This window comes from Papio anubis, chromosome 3 (genome assembly GCF_008728515.1).
Source record: "Papio anubis isolate 15944 chromosome 3, Panubis1.0, whole genome shotgun sequence".
Lineage (NCBI taxonomy): Eukaryota > Metazoa > Chordata > Mammalia > Primates > Cercopithecidae > Papio > Papio anubis.
Genome location: NC_044978.1, coordinates 85,353,977 through 85,371,892, shown reverse-complemented (window position 1 = coordinate 85,371,892; position 17,916 = coordinate 85,353,977). Strand labels below are relative to the sequence as shown.

At 36.4% G+C, this 17,916-nt stretch overlaps 1 protein-coding gene across 1 annotated transcript in view; it reads right to left on the bottom strand.

Moving 5' to 3' along the window:
- TACR3 (tachykinin receptor 3) overlaps positions 1–17,528 on the bottom strand; it is a 104,756-nt gene extending 87,228 nt beyond the window's left edge. Inside the window, exon 1 of the mRNA XM_003899043.5 lies at positions 15,297–17,528. Coding sequence (XP_003899092.2) covers positions 15,297–15,844 — 548 coding nt within the window. The 5' untranslated portion in view covers positions 15,845–17,528. The remainder of the gene's footprint in view (positions 1–15,296) is intronic.
- Between the last annotated feature and the right edge of the window lie 388 nt (positions 17,529–17,916).

Here is a 17,916-nt window from a genome sequence, read left to right as displayed (position 1 = left end):
TCCTGCCTCTCCTTCCACCTCCTCCACTTCTCCCTTTGCTACCTCTCAGACAGCAAGATCAATCCCCTTTCTTCCTCCTCCTTCTTAGCCTTTTCAACAAGATGATGAAAATAAAGACCTGTCTGATGACCCACTTTCACTTAATGAATCGTGTATTTTCTCTTCCTTATGATTTTCTTAATAATATGTTCTTTTCTCTAGCTTGCTTTATCATAAGAATACAATATGTGTTGACTGTTTATATTATTGGTAAGGCTTCCAGTGAAGTAAATGGTAAAGTGTCATGGGGCTCAAAATTATACACAATTTATTTTACTGTGCAGGGCTCAATGCCCCTAAATCCTGCATTGCTCAAAGGTCCACAGGATATAGATATGTCTGTCTGTCTCTCTCTCTCTCTGTGAGAGAGAACTATACTTCATATAGTTCTCACATATTATATCTGGAGATAAATATTGTTTATTATCTTAAGAAATACCGTATATTGTAGTTCGCCAAGAATTCTGTCAGGAATGGGTATTGAGTTATCACAAATTATTTCAGAATCCACTTAGATGATCCCATGCTTATTTTTTGAAATTATGTGTTAATAGTTTTCATTATTTAGCCATCCACACTCTCTAGGTTACCTTTTCTAGTAGCTGTTTTCTTTCTCCCTTGTTTTCTTTTTTATTCTATTTAGAAACCTATATAATTATATCTCTGACAGAGGTATTTTCAGTAAGTTACAATGTTTGGTAAATAGAATGATCTATATCAATGAGCTAAATGGTGTGGAAGTCTGAGAAAAGAGTATCTATTGATTACCAAACTTAGGCAATTAGGCTGTGATTTTTTTTTACCTATAGGTAGTCTTTGCTTTGCAAAATGGTACTTGGAAATAAAAATGATCATATAAACTGAGACCGTGCAAAGTGATCTAAATAATTACTGGGAAAAAATATAATTTTCCTGTAATCTTTAAAATTTTTGTTAAAATATCAAAAAGTCCCTTACTCTTAGTTATAAATACACAGAGAAATGAAAAACAGAAAAACATTTTTGTAGAATATAATTTTAAAACATTAGAAAAAATGAGAAATAAAATGTTTCATTTCTCTGTAAAAAAAAATGTATCACAAATAGTTTGAACAGAATTTGCCGCCTTCTTGCCATATAAAATTATGCAGAGCAAGCATCATTTCTATGCCTTGGCAAAGCATTCTCCTTTTTTCTAAATTTGAATTATCTTCCAACATTTTATCCTTTGCACTTTCAAAGTGGTGAACTATCTTGAAGAGTTTTTTTTTTTTTATGTGAAGATTTTTGCTGATGCCACTTCCTCTATGACAGCTTCACCGTTTATTACTACCAGTTTCTTCTTTTAGGTTGATAAGTTCACCTTGCATAATTCCCTCAGTCTGCAAATCTAGAATCTGAAGAGTGAAAGTATCAACATTCCCTCCATCAGTTATTCTTCCATAACTGCATTTACATTGGATTCAAATTTTACTTTCAGCATTATCACTTGTCAATTCTTTTAATTTCTTCACTCTACTTTCATCTTGCTGACCAGTCCCTCTTTCTTTAGCTATGATGATTATTATTATTGAGACAGGTTCTTGCTCTGTCACCCAGACTGGCATGCAGTGGTGCAGTCGTAGTTCACTGTAACCTTACACCCCTGGTCTCAAGTGATCCTCCCATTTCTGCCTCCCAAAGCACTGGGATTACAGCAGTGAGCCACTGCTCCGGGCCTTGATGAGTCATTTTTAAAAATGGCATGTGAGTTTACCACTGGAAAGCACTTGGGCAATACAACTATGTGCTTTTCTGTTTGTGCATGAACTGAATGAACAGATCAGTAACCAATCGGTGACAGATTTTGAAAGAAGGAATGTGATTGCTCACTGATTATGATGTTAATCTGTTATTTGTAGAGTGGTTCATAGACTGAAAAGCTAGCAGTTAAGTTTGTCTTTTATGCAAACACTCACAGTTAATGTGTGAGTTAATATGACATGGTAACTGAAATGTGAGCTATGTTGTTGGGGGCACCTGTGTTATTTATTTATTTTGAGATGGAGTCTTGCTCTGCCACCCAGACTGGAGTGCAGTGGCACGATCTCAGCTCACTGCAAGCTCGCCTCCTGGGTTCACGCCATTCTCCCGCCTCAGCCTCCCAAGTAGCTGGGACTACAGGCGCCTGCCACCATGCCCGGCTAACTTTTGTATTTTTAGTAGAGACAAGGTTTCACCATGTTAGCCAAAATGGTCTTGGTCTCCTGGACCTTGTGATCCACCCACTTCGGCCTCCCAAAGTTCTGGGATTATAGGTGTGAGCCACTGTGCCCGGCCGGCACTTGTGTTATTTAACTAAACGTCGGTAACTCAAATTTGTGTGCAGTGAGAAGTATATGTTTAAACTTGATAACTTTTAATACAAATAAGTATTTATTCTATCTTTAATATAAGTATTCTATTTGTGAACTAAAATTTTAAAGCTAGTTATCTTTTTGTTTCGAAGGAGTCCTGTTTCACTCCTGCTCTTTCAAGGTTTCATCAGCAATTGCTCTGTGAATGGTGAACGGGGATTGCCAGTAATTTCCTATGTAGGAAAGATATTACATTCTGTTATTGTAAAAGATAATATTGAATTATACTACTATTGTTTGATTCTGAAATACTGCTGTCTTCAATATGAAACTAGATTGTGTAAACCTTTGTGGAAGATATATTTAACTTGCAATTTTAACAAATAAAGCATTTTAAGCTAATGAAATCACAATTAGTAATTAAAGAAATTTGAATGTATTTTACATCATGTAGTTAGCTATTGGAAAAAAACTTTTACATATGCATTTATTTTGAAGGTATAAAAGTCAGTACACATAGTACTATGACTTTTAAAAATTTAATTCATTTATACACCTGGGATTTGGATTAATAGTACTTATACATTATAAATATTCAATTTCATAAGTGCCTAGCATCTTTTGTTTGATTTCCTCAAAATTGCTATTTATGCTCATTTGAAAAGTCTTAAATCTTTTTCTCCATTGATGGTTCACCTTAATTTGAAGGTGATCATTATCCATGAGATTATGTAGAGTATTTATATGATTTTTAAAATTTAATATTAGCAACACTGACAATGTATCAGAGGACATTTTCTTTTTCTTTTTTTTTTTTTTGGTAAAATAAAGAACATTAAAAACACTTCTGGAACTGATGGACTTTATGTTAAGTGAAATAAGCCAGGCACAGAAAAGACAAATTTCATGTGTTCTTACTCATAAGTGAGAACTAAAAATTTTTAATAATGAACTCATCTGGTCAAATGATGGTTACTAGAAGCTGAAAAACATAACAGTGTGACTATAGTTAGCAACAATCTATTGCATATTTTAAAATAAAATAAAAGAGTGGAATTGAGATGTTCCTAACCAAATAAATGACAAAGAAATTGAGGTAATGAATACCCCAATTACCCTGACTTGATCATTGCACATTGTATGACTGTATAAAAAATCTCATGTACCCCCATAAATATGTATAATTATGTACCCATAAAATTAAAAATTAAAAATAAACAAAAACACTTTTACAACTTCTGTTTTTCTGTTCTAACACAATAAATACACTCTCCCTTGTTATGTGTTCTCATAGTTATCATGCACTCTACTTATTATTCATTCATTTAGTTGATACACAAGTCAAGCCTTGTTTTCATGGAACTTCCAACACTATAGGAGAGAGAGGCAAAAGTATTACAGTAGTCCAATTACATAGCATTTTAGGAGGTGATACATGTTATAAAAATAAAGCAATTTTATATGATAGTCAGGGTCCAGAAGCAATATAGGTAATGAACAACATAGCTGTTTGGAGGAAGAATATTTCCTACAGAGTGCAAGGTCCTGAGGTGAAAACTTGCCTAGTATGCTGATAAAATGATGGAGAATGGTGATGGTGGAGCACAGTGGGGAAGTGGTAGTAATAGAAAAGATTACAGAGTAACAAAGGACTGGCTAGTCTAAATTCTTGTAAGTCAGTGTAAGGACTTCAGTTTCTACCCTGAGAGAGCTAAGGAGCTATTGAATGATTTGTAGAGGAGATATATTATAAGTCCATTGCTAATAGGTTCACTCTGGCTGTTGCATTGAGAACAAACTAAAGGGGAACAGGAGTAGGGGTAAGAAAACCAGTTAGGTGAGTATTGTAGTAATTTAGGTGAAAAATGATATTGGCTTTGACTAAGATGGCAGCAGTAGGAGTCTTAAGTGATTAGATTCAACATATAATTTGAAAGTAGACATGACTAGATTTGATGATGGATTGGATATGTATGAAAGATGAGATGAGCCAAGGATGTTTCCTGGAGTTTTGACCTGAGGCTCATATTTTGACCTCAGAAGACGGCAGTAGGAGTAAATTTTAGAGGAACATCAGGAACTCTGTTTTGGATGTGTAAATCTGAGATGACCCTCAGACACTCAGATGGAGATGTTGAGTAGGTTGTTGTATTAAAAATTCTGGATTACAGACAAGGGTTTTAAACTAGAGGTATTAACTATTATATACAATTTCATGGAATTATGAGCCATATCTACTTTGTTTATTTCAGTGTGCCCCATACCTATACAACATCTAGTACTTACAAGGTACTTGAGAAATATCTGTTGAATGAGTGAATACACAAACAGTGAGTCACATGCTGTAAATGTTTTTAACCGCAGGTACTCCTGGATAAACAATAAAAAACACAACTCCTGATTGTAGTGTTTCCAGATTTCTGTGGAGTAAATACTTCTCCCACGACTTCAAGCTATCAAAGTAGTATCATCGAATACTACTTTGTATTCCAGTTGGGAAGAAATGTGCACAACTGGTTCCTTCTAGCTGGTTTAAACAGGCTGTAGAACACAACTGGGCACACTGTTGCTTAGTGATATAATTATAGACATATTTTCCCTTACTTATAGGAGTGCATAACAGTTAATTTTAAATAGTCTTGATACTTGGATAGGTGTGAAGGAAAAACATCTTTTATAGATGATAATACAAGCTCAAAATAGTGAACTTAAGCAAATATTAAAATCCTGCATCACATAGCACACTAAACACTACAAACACTGTGCTAATTTATCCCTGTAGCCTCCAGGCAGGCTTCTATTACTCCAAACAGGTGATGTCTCCTTATACAATTTTGGGGAAAATTATTTTACTGCTTGCAACATATTATGATGTTACCAGGACTCTCTTGCCAGAACTGTCTTTACAATTTATGTCAGACATCAAATGTGTTTTTAAAATGTTGCTGTAAAACATATACCTCAAAAGTATTTAAACAAAGTTTAATCAATTTGTCCTATTTTGGAGTCCAAATTGTTTTGCATGTATCTCAGAGTCATCATATTTTAAAGGTGTTCATTTTAATTAATATTGTTTTTAAAATTTATTGTGGTAAAATATATATAACATAAAGTTTGCCATTTTAACCATTTTAAGTGTACAGTTCAATGACAATAAGTACATTTACACTATTGTACAACCACACCACCACTCATCTCAGAACTTTAATAATTATTTGACGTTATTTTGTTTTGTGTAAAAAGAACAGCATTTCGTTGTAGATGATTAAAAAAAGAAAACTATACAAGAAAATAAAGTTACCCAAAGTCTCAACATTCAGAGAAAATTCAATCCATATCCACCTTATGGCATATATAAAATTATATCGGACTGTTAAATCCATGGTCTAAAAATTTCTCACGTGTTAAAAATCCTGCTGAGTCTAGAATTAGATGAAGAATCTGACTATGTCTAATGAAGTGGTGGAGCTGCAAACCCCAGTTGTCTATTCTACAGTATTTATTTAATATATCAATAAGGAAACCTTAATAAAAATGATTTATGCTCAGAGTGATGAGGCATAGGGAAGAACGTGTATGCATAATTTCTCATGTTGGACATTTGATTTAGAACTGAACCCTATGAAGAGAGAATTGCAAGTAGAAGATGAAGGAACTTTGGGTATTAAGAAATTGCTAATACATGGCCGGGCGTAGTGGCTCATGCCTGTAATCCCAGCACTTTGGGAGGCCGAGGTGGGCGGATCATGAGGTCAGGAGATCGAGACCATCCCGGCTAACACGGTGAAACCCTGTCTCTACTACAAAATTAAAAAAAAAAAAAAAAAAAAAAATAACCAGGTGTGGTAGCGGGCGCCTGTAGTCCCAGCTACTTGGGAGGCTGAGGCAGGAGAAGGGCGTGGATCCGGGAGGCGGAGCTTGCAGTGAGCCGAGATCGCGCCACTGCACTCCAGCCTGGGGAACAGAGCGAGACTCTGTCTCAAAAAAAAAAAGGAAACTGGTAATACATTTAGCAAAATGTAGGGATGAGATATTTTTCCACATTCTATTTGGAATAAAACAAGCTTCACAAAAATGTCATGCTGAGGGCAAAGTTTGTAACCTGTGAATCTTGCAGATTTGGAAGCAATGTGTTAAAAACAGCAATATGGAAAAGGAGATGGTTTCCTATTCCAGTGAAATGGTCATACTCTTTATGGAAGTGTTGACATTGCTGTAGAAGTGCTGTACTAGTTTGTTTACACAAGGCTACAAAGATACTACCTGAGACTGGGTAATTTATAAACAAAGAAGGTTTAATTGACTCACAGCTCTGCATGGCCGGGGAGACCTCAGGAAACTTAGTCACAGCGGAAGAGGAAACAGGCACATCTTACATGGTTGCAGGTGAGACAGAGCAAGCAAGAGCAGGGAAAACTGTTTTATAAAATCATTAGATCGTATGAAAACTCACTCACTATCATAAAAACAGCATGGGAGAAACCAGCCCCATAATCCAATCACCTCATACCTGGTTCCTCTCTTGACACATGGGGATTATGGGGGTTACAATTCAAAATGAGATTTGGGTGGGGAAACAGAGCCAAACCATATCAAGTGCTAAAGAAGACTACTGATAAACTCTTATCATTATCCTCTGCCTGACTATCCTCACTAGGGACTCTGAAATAATTAGGACACTATAGCAAGAAATGGTTTATAAGTAAAAGTTATGAATCAAAGAAATTTAAATATTCATGTTAATGTTACCATATTTATACACAAGGGCACAGAGACTTGGGAGAATTGTGGTTATATTCAAATATGTAATTTTTTATTTCTACATAAAATTTCATTTTTGGATGCTCTATAATTTGTTAGATCATTTTCTTGGGAATTTTAGTTGTTTTCAGTTCTTGGCATTTTGGTTTGAAAACTATCTTTAAATATGAGTTTTTATTAAAAATCTATTATTATTTCCTAAAAATGAAAACCTGAGTAGAACAAATGACTCAAAGGATGTATGAATTGACAATTACCCTCCTAAGAGATTTTTACCAATTTATACCCAAATGTTAGGATAAACTATATAAAATAGTAATTGATAATTTTAAACTGTTAAAATTGCAATTTCATAAAAATATGTGTAAAAATGCCCATTTCATTGCATGCTTACCAATCTCTTATCATTTTGCTTACATAAAAAGTGGTATTTCATTGCCTTTTCATTCATTTATTTACTTTTATAATTAATTTATTAACCAATCCAGAGTGCATCCTTACTATGTTCAAACCAGTATGACAGGCATAAGAATGCAAAGGGGACTAAGAACATTGGGCCTGTCTTTATGGTACTTACAAGTCTCTTGGAGCAAATTATCAATCAAATAGTTTTAAAAAGAAACATAAAATTTATATTTCATAAATAAATATAAATATGAAAATGTTATGATTGTCATGTGCTGTGAGAATCTATAAGGAATCAGCTAATTTATATTGGGAGGATCATGGAAGGGGTCTCTGTAAAAGTGACATTTGAACAGTTATCTAAAAGAGGAGTACGTTTAGCTAATGAGGAATTGGAAGAAGAGAATTTGAAGGAGAAGGAAAACTGTGTATTCAAAGCTTTTATGGCAAAAAGATAAGATCATACATTTACGAACTTGAAAGAGGATCTGAGTGGTTGAAACAGAGATTTAGGCCAGTTGAATTATCTAATGAAATTGTACTGGATTAAGAATATTATTCTTCTCATAAGTGCAATGGAAACATTGTAGGATTCTAAATAGGCGTGTGGAAAATATTTTCTCATGTATGTTTTGAAAACCTAATTCTGTGTTGCCATATGAACACATTAGGGTAGGTTAAGCCTGGATGTGGGGAGACCAATTAGGCTATTTTAGTAGACCAGAAAAGATATGAGGATGGCTTGGAGTAGGGAAGTGGGAGTAAAGGCAGAAAAAATGTAATAGATTTGTGAGTTATTTGAACTGGATGAATGCTTGCCCTTTTTATTGAAACACTGAAAGAGGAAAATATCTGGAGGTAAGATGATGGGTTTTGTGGAATTTAAAGGGCCTTTCAGACATCCAAGTAGAAATGTCAAGGAGGTTATTGAGTATACATGACCACACATCAAAGAAGTGTTACCAATGGAATTTTATATTTGTGAATTATTTGCTTCTTTGAGTTTTAAGCCAAATACATGACTTATCTATTAAAAAATGGAACTAAATTTTATAGAATAAAACAAATCTCTACATCCTGATGCCAAAGTATATCTAAGATCTATAATTTGTCAAATAAATGTTTAATAACAGCGTGTTAATTTATATGACATAATAATGTTATATTGTTTTAATAATTACAGAAAATATATCTGTATGTGTACGTGTATATATATATGCATATATATAATGTACTATACATGAGTGCATAGAGAGAGAAAGAAAGTATATATAATAAAAAGCCGGGGTAAGCATTGCAATGTGAATGTGACGGTCATAAGTTGGTGATATTTAGGGGGTAGGATAAATATGAGTAAGAGTTAAATTTAACTTTCTAATACTTATATATTTTTGTTTTTTCACTGGGAATGTGTGGCTTTTACAATGAATAAGAAAAAATATGTTTAAGTATGAGACTGGGAAGGAGGATGAATCAGGATCAGTGACTGGGGACTGAGATAAAATTGATTCCAAGAGCTTTTGCCATATATTACAACTTTGAGTTATCTGCTTCCCAAGCTATATCCAAATTTCAAATGAGAAAAAAAGATACTTCAGTAGAAAATATGCTTTATCCTTTCTTGCAGTTTTATCCTTGTATCAAACCAGACCATCTGGAAACTTTGCTCAGATACATGTTTAGTACCTGAAAATGTCATTCACTGAGTTCTGCTTCGGTACCATGCCTTTGGCCAACTCGGTGGAATGCTAAATAAAAATCCACAGGAAACCTGCTTTTGCATTTATGACAGTGTGCTTGAGGATATTGTTTTCTTTTCACTCATACAAATAATTCCTTGAAACTCAAGTATCAGAAATTCTTTAGCACTTAAGGAATGTATATGTACTGTCTTTACAGACAATATAAAGCATATTAAAAATTTTATTTCCTTTTTTTGTATAATTATCAAGAGACTCAGAGACATATTTGAAGTTTAACTTTTATAAGAAATCAAGACTGTTTGACTAGAATGTCTACTTTACGAATTTACTCTGGCATGACTTCATATATATAACAACCTGGTCTTATTTTATATTTACGTATTTTTTCTCCAATCTTAATTTTTTATTCATTTATATTTGTCTGTTCATTGTATAGATTCTTATGTGTCTATAATCCAGAAGAAAATCAATTAGACAGAAAAAAAAATGGGAGCTCTTCAATCACAGTGGAAAATAAAATGATTCTGAATGAGATTGCTTGGGGAAACAGGAAGTAAAGAAGAAGAAAAACAGGCCCAGAATTTAGCATAAAGGAACTTCTGCATTTAATCATTATGTACAGGCAGAGATTCAGAAATATAGCCATAGAAGAGAGGCTGAGGAGGAAGGATATCAGAAAAGTTGGAAGCCAAGAGGTGAGACTTCCATGCAGTAGCCACCTGTGAGGAATATTGCTCATGGGTCAAAGAAGTCAAGGACCGAAATGTCCACTGGATTTCTCAGAGTGGCTCTTTGAATAGTGTTGGGAAAAGTAATGAGATTTGAGTGGCTTGAAGAGCAAATAGCACATAAGGAAATGAAAATATGGGATATAAGCAAATGATAGTTTCATGCTTGTTAGCCTTTTTTTTTTTAAGGGGATTTTGTTTAGGTCTTTTGTTATTTTTACTCTGGGGATGTACTTTTACCTTAATAAATAAGAATATGTTACATATTAAGGATGTTTATGCCTGTTAAATATGCTGTAAATTTTTGTTTGACATACACTTTTCTGTTGTGGTTAATGTAACCTTGATATCAGCCGGAGTTCAGCTAGTTATAAAAGAACGACCTCTGATTACATATGATTCTGTGATAATCTTATTACCCATTCAATTAATATATATTTATTGCTTTCACTATTTGCTCACAATTTTATAAGATTTGGCATTATAATTTTAACTTAACTTTGACAACTCACTAGAGCAGTAATTTTAGTGGATGCAAATGGGATATTTTTAAATTCTTGAATGAGAATTACAAATTTTAGAAAAAGTCAAACAGTTATGATAAGTTTCCTGAAAGTTAATTTTACTATAGTTATAGTTACTATTTTGTAAATAATTCAAAAATATGTAACAATTGATCTTAAGTTAAAAAGTTCATCATTTGAGGTAACTAGTGATAGTGAGTCAAGTATAACTATAACACTAATAAAGAGTATTAACTGCATGGACAGTGACTTTTCCTAGGGTGCAGAGGAAGGATATTGCACTGGGAACTCAAATTAAAGACTGAAAAATTATTTTTTAAAGATTTAGTAAAGAGTTTATATCAATAATGTTGATAATGATGCAAAATTTACCACAATACATTTAGATAACCTGTTACTAGATTAAGGCCGCAGTACTTCTCATGACTGTATATTTGTATTTGTTCAGAATAAATTTCAAAAGCTCTTCCTAGGGGATCTTTGAGTACTTTGCATAAATTAGGTTTATGAAAAAGTGAGATAGAAGATTACCAAATAAATTAAAAACAACAAAGGGTAGCATAGAAGGCCAATTTGTATCTACTTGGCCATTACTATTCTTACGCAGTTTTCTTGAACACTCCTTTTTTGGTTTGTTTGTTTTTTAGATGGAGCCTCGCTCTGTCGCCCAGGCTGGAATGCAGTGGCGCCATCTCGGCTTGCTGCAAGCTCTGCCTCCCGGTGAACACTCCTTTTAATAATTATTCATGTAAGGTATGCCATTGGATTTCAATAACATCTTTTTTGCTATCTTTCTTAAAGCTTTTGAACAATTAGATAAAACAGTAATTACTCCTTGATATAGTTTAGATCTGTGTCCCCACCCAAATCTCATGTCCAGTTGTAATCCCCAATGTTGGAAGTGGGGCCTGGAGGGAGATGATTGGATCATGGGTTGGATCCTTCATGAATGGTAAAGCACCATCCTCTTGGCGCTGTCTCCTGATAGAGTTCTTGTGGGATCTGGTTGTACAAATGTGTGTGGCACATTCCCCCTCTCACTCTTGGTCCTGTTCCTGCCTGCCATGTACGACTACTGCTCCTGCTTTGTCTTCTGCCATGATTGTAAGTTTCCTGAGGCCTCCCCAGAAGCAGAAGCCACTATGCTTCCTGTATAGCTGTCGGCCAATTAAACCTCTTTTCTTTATAAATTACCCAGTCTCAGGTATATCTTTATAGCAACGTGAGAACAGACTAACACATTCCCTTAAGGTTTACAAGAAACAGTGTATGTGATTTAAAAAAAAAAATACTTAATTAAATACTCAGAAAAATACTGGATCATATGTGCTGAAATTTTCATTTCTATATGTTATAATAAAACTTCCTATAATTTCTAATCTAATCTCAAAGCATGTGCTTAGAAAATGAAAGTATGTAACTATTTTCTAATATGACCATACATCAAGTACTATATGCCGTAAATGGATAGAAATCATAATACTTGTATTGTAATAACTGTTCTATTAATGATTTTCTAGCTTCTACTATCTCAAGTAAAACATAGGATATATATATATATATATTTGTAAGTTATGTTATATATACAGGTAAGGTATACAGTTTAAACAAGTACTAAATTCTGATTTGATTAACGATAATCACTTTGTCTAATCAAACCCTGCAGTCATCACAACTTGTTAGGTGTCATAATAGTGTAGAGGTGAAGAGAATCACTGGCCCTGGAGCAAAGTGCAGTGATTTGAATCTTGGCTCTACCGCATAATCTTGGATAAGCTTATCATCTTTGAGGCAAGTGTTATATTTAAATGTTATTTTTCAAAATGGCAAATTGGGGAAGGATGGTGGAGAGAAAATCAACTCTTCACTGACAAATAATTTCATCTTGTAAGTGTATGTGTGTGTGTGTGTGTGTGTTGGAGGTATAGGGGTGAGGAGACAGATACTGGTAGTGGTAAAGTAGACTTCCAGGGAAGAAGGAAATGTGTATAACTGGAAGATGGATTGCTGGCTAATTAGAAAACAGTTTTGCAGGACTTTGTAGCAAATCAGAAGTTAATGTGCTTCAGAATAAGACCAGAACTGGTGATCTCACACTCAAATCTAGTAAACTTACTAATATTATTTAAATCGTGAAAACAGAAAGTAAGTAATTTTTCCAGTACAAAATGAGTGCTGAATGCTTCAAGGAAAACTCAATGCCTTTTATTAAAACAATTGTGTGACCATTAGCTTAAGGTTCTCAATTTGTAAGGTATGGGTGTTCACTGAGGGAATATCTGTCATTCTTTTCAGGTCTAATATCTCTCAGAGCAATAAGAGGCTGCAACCATTTTGCTACAGCTGAACAAAAGCCATAAGTGCCCAAGTCAAAGTTGCAATTATTTTCAGGATCATGGGTCTTTTGATTTTAGGCAGAGGAACAAAGTGAACTGAATATATTTTCCATTTAGGGTAGGTTGATATAATTCAGTTTATATTAAGTGGGGATAGAAAACACTCAAAATTAATTAATTGAAGTTTTCACACTTCAATTGTAGTCTAAATTGGGAAATATATATTGTTCAGTATATTCTAAGCTAAATGAGGCAGTAAGTCCATGAAGAAGGCAGCATGATTCAGTGTCAACCTCAGAAAGGTTTTCTTTAACTTATAAAATATATCCTATAAAATGATTGAAAATATCACGTCATTCAGGTGTCAACCTTAGAAGGGTTTTCTTTAACCTATAACATGACTGAGAACAGCACAGGGTCAGTTTTTACAGTTCATGTTTGATAAGACACCAATGCAGAAAGATTGGTAAACTATTGGACTGGCAAACTATTGAGAGTTTTAATAATTGTTATATTTTGTATACTTTTTGATTTTAAAAACTATTTTAAACCAGCTTTTCTCTATTTCCGTATTTTTTGTCAACTGCTCAAATAAGAATGTTCTTTTAAATAATAGTTTTAAAAGAGATTTTCAGTACAAGAACTGAGTATGCTTCAGATTTTATAGCATATTGTATACTCTAAATTTGTTAAGTTTTAATGATTAATGTTTTACATAAAGAAATAGTAAAGATTAACAGTATTCATTAATTCAAACCAATGACTGTAATAAGATAGCACTAAATGATTATTTAAAATAACTCCAAGACCATCCCATAAATGTCGGCAGGAAGAAATTGGAAAGAGAAAAATATAACCTTTTTTTTTCCCCTTCACAATCGAAATGCAGATTTCACATGCACTTACATTTTCTTCAAAGTTTATATTGCATCATTAACCTTCCAAGAAGATTGTAAGAATTTTATAACATTATATGCTAATACCTCTCCCCCAATCAAAACATCAAAAAATACTATAAGAAATAAAAAGAAAACAAACAAACAAACAAACAAACAAAGCAAAACAAGCAAGGAAGCTGCTCAAACAAAAGGAACACTTATTTCTATTTTGGTGTAATAAGATTAGAGGCAATTTCACTTATTTCCCAACTGGAGTCTGATTTTTTTTCATTCTTTGCACTCCTATACATACTAGAAATGAAGGGGTGCATATGTGTGGATAATCAGAGATAAACGAGAAAGGGAAGATTGACAATTTTAGAGGCTTTTTAAAACGTGTGATTTTGTGTTTATTCTAGTTAGTGGCTACTAACCTCTACTCCTTCAATTTAATCCTTTGGGCCTGGCACAAGAAAATATTTTCTAGAGATATATGTTACTAATACCTCAGTGCTCAGTATTTCAAAATAGTAAACACAGAGGATGAACTTAGATGAACTTATGGAGATAACCTGTTTTTTTTTTTTCTTATTTTTAAAATTATAATGGCAGCTGAAATGTCATAAGAATTAATATCTATCTCCATTTTATTTTGATATAGGTTTGTTAATGTTTGAAAATAATCTTTGCATGAATAAGAGCATTGAGACTTCAAGTTAAAGTGAGATCACCCTCATGTATCCTCCATGCAATTGCCTTTCACAAAGCTGAGACTGAAACCAACTGCTGTGGTTCATTTTCACCACATAGTTGAATTAATGTGCAGCTAGCCTTCAGTAACAGGTAGGGATTCACCATTGTGTTTCCACAAATACCTATACTTCATAATGTTCAATATGAGAAGGCAAGTGCACACAGTTTTTAAAAATTTGGTTACACACTTGCAGACACAGGGTTTACTCAGTTCATAGCCTCTGCAGATTACTGGAAATCAAATCTAATCTGAGATGTGGTGGAAACTGCTAGTTTACAGTAGTTTTTGGAGAGTGTGTGTGGCCTTTGCTAGTTCTCGGTGATTGGGAGACCAAACCAGTGCTGGCCTTGGGGCAAGACTAGGGAACAGGGAAGGATGAGGATGAGGAACAGACAGAAGGAGGAAGGATGGAGAGGCGACTCATTTACCATTTCTCTGCCCAGAATAGTGACTGACAGAGAGAAGGAAGGCCAAAAAGTGCACTTTACAGATGACATAAATTTTGTTCAAAAGTCATTTGAGAAAGTTTGCTGGTACTTAAAGTTTTCGGGCTAAGTTTGCTCTACTTGGAATGGCATTTTAACCTCTCCCTCATTCACCTTCTTCAGTCCCTCTAGATATCCTTAGTAAGGCTCAATGATTTAGGGCTTGAGTGTCGGAAGCCACGGAAGCAGAAACCTGTTCAGTCACTCGAGGGCTACAAATGGGTTAGTGTCCTCCTTTCAGCAAAAATTCTTAGTCTCTTTACTTTTGTAGACCCCGTTACGTTACCATTTCCTTTGTAATCTTATCCCACCACCCAACTCTTTTCTTTCCCTTCTCCCTCTTTCCTCTCTGTCTGTCCTCTCCTCACCTGTCCACCGCAATGGCGGTCATGGAGTAGATGCTGGCGAAGACAGCTGTGATAGGAAAGAAGTTCTGGAAGCGGCAGTAGTTGGCGCCAAAGTACCACTCGCTATGAAGCGCGTAGATGAAATTGACCAACGTGTTGAAGGCGGCCATGGAGGCGTCGGAGAAAGCCAGGTTCACAAGGAAGTAGTTGGTGACAGTCCTCATGCGCTTGTGGGCCAGGATGATCCAGATGACGATGAGATTTCCAAAAACTGCCACTGCCACCACCACACCATACGCCAGGGACCAGAGCGCGATGCGCCAGGATGGCTGCACGAACTGGTTGGTGAGGTTGGCCCGGGGCTGGGAGGGCGCGGGGGAAGCCACAGGCAGTCCCAGCGCGGAGGGGGAGGAGGAGAGGTTGCCAGCTTGGTCCAGCAGTTGCAGCCACCCAGTCTCAACTGTCCCCGTGGCAGCCCCGGCAGCTAGCGAGGCAGTCAGGTTCACCGCGTCTGCACCCACGCCTCCACCCCCGTCTATCCAGGTTTCTGCTGCTGGGAGAGTGGCCATCGCCACCGATCTGCAGTCACGGACCTTCCCACTCACCCACGAGCAGCCCAAGACAAGACTCCTCTGAAGTTCTTCTCTGCCTCCTGGTCACTTTGGTGTCGGGATGTTCAGATAAGACTGGAAGCTGAAAGATACTGCAATCCCTGCTGGTTAGAGGATGCAGTAGGTGCTAGGGGGCAAGAGTTGCACTTTCTCAAAGGAACTTGCGGCTCTGGCAGGCAGAAAGGATGAAATCCTCCCGAGATTAAGGGTTATCGCGTCACACCACAACTAGCGAGGGCGCCAGCTGCCCGGCACAGACGGGAGAACTGAGCATCCTGAGCTGCAGGCGCGCTTTATACTCTCATGGAGTCCCACGCTTCGGTGACGTTGTGGGGTCCGCGGAGCTGACTATCCCCTTCGCTGGCTGTGATTGCACTCCCTCCCTCCATCCCGCCCTTTGCATTTCATTCATTCGCTACAAGCAGCTGGAGCTTGGCAAGCTGACCCGCGCAGGGGAGGGCTGCACTCCCTCAGCTGTAATCAAAATCTTTCCAAGATTGTTTTGCCTTCTTTTAACTTCAGGATATTTTGCTGAGGTCCCTGTTCTCAAACACGTATTGGGGGCTGTTCCTTCCTGCACAAATTAACCATTCACCCATGAGGCAAGGGCAAGATCCTGCTGATTTTTCGGAGAGTGTGCATGAGTGTAGACTGCTGCAGGCTGTGGGCACAGTCAGCCGCAAACGTTTTTAGGTGTCCCTGAGTTTTGAATTTCATTCAACTTTCTGCTCTGGTGTTCATATTCTCTCGTCTCAGATCCCTTTTCATCTCGCTCCCGCTTTCCATATCCACCCATTTCCCTCTTCCTGTATCTCTATCACTAGAAATCCGTCCCTTCGACCCCGTTCCCAGCAGGCAGTTGGAGACTCCGGATTCTCCTGGAGGATTCTGCTCAGGTTGGAATGTCATAGCACACTGAGGGTAAATCGCCAATCCCAAGGAGTACATTTTCTTGAAACACGACAACGAGACAGATCTCTGCATTTCCCTGGGTTGAACGTATCCAATAAGCACTGTGAATACACGCTCTTGGTTACAGGGTTCTGGACATATGGTGCTAAGCTTAGTTTTCAGGGTTTGACCATGAGAATACACTGATGAGAATATTGTAACTGAATAAATACCTGGGTTTTCCGGAAAGATGGGCAGGATCTGATTTCTGAGCTTTGCTTGAGAATAAGTGAGCTAAAGTGCTCGGTGGAGTGCAAGCTGAAAGGACATAGTCTGTCCTTTGACCAATCTCAGGAAATTTATCAAGAGGTTGCAGAGTCGAAACTCCTTTTTTAGCATCCTGGGTGCTTGTGTATAAATTTAGGGTTAAACATACATTTAGCAACCTACTGAATATACTTAAACTGTTTGAACCTCTCTCTTGTCATTTAAAAATGAGTTTTTAAAGAAATCTCACTTACAGTATAATTACAGGATAGTTTCTACAGGCTTCCCTCAACAACAGCAGGCCAGAGGAAACCCCCTTCCCTCTAGTTATCATTGTGTATTACATCTAAACATGTTTAGGTGAAAGGGATTTGATCAACAAGTTTAACAAGAGAAGGTAACTTGTGATTTGTACATTTTCTGCTTTTTTCTTTTCTTTTTTTTTGTTTTCCTAGTTCTGTCACCCAGGCTGGAATGCAGTGGTGTATTCAAGGCTCACTGCAGCCTTCAACTCCTGGCTCAAGCGATCTTTCCCCTCCTCAGCTTCCTGAGTAGCTAGGTATCTAGGACTACAGGCATGTGCCACCAGTGCCACCACACCCAGCTAATTTAAATTTGTTGTTGTTGTTGTTGCGACATGGTCTCGCTATATTGCTTAGCCTGGTCGCCAACTCCTGGCCTTAAGGAATCTTCCCAGCTCAGCCTTCCAAAGGGCTGGACCTCCAAAAATGCTGGGATTACAGGCATGAGCCACTGTACCTGGCCCTTCTGCATTCTTTAGTTTTCTAGTTTAAAATATACTCTTCAAAGAACCTGCTGTGATGATTGGACAACTGGACTTAAGGTGCCTAGTGATGAATAGGGTTTTCCTT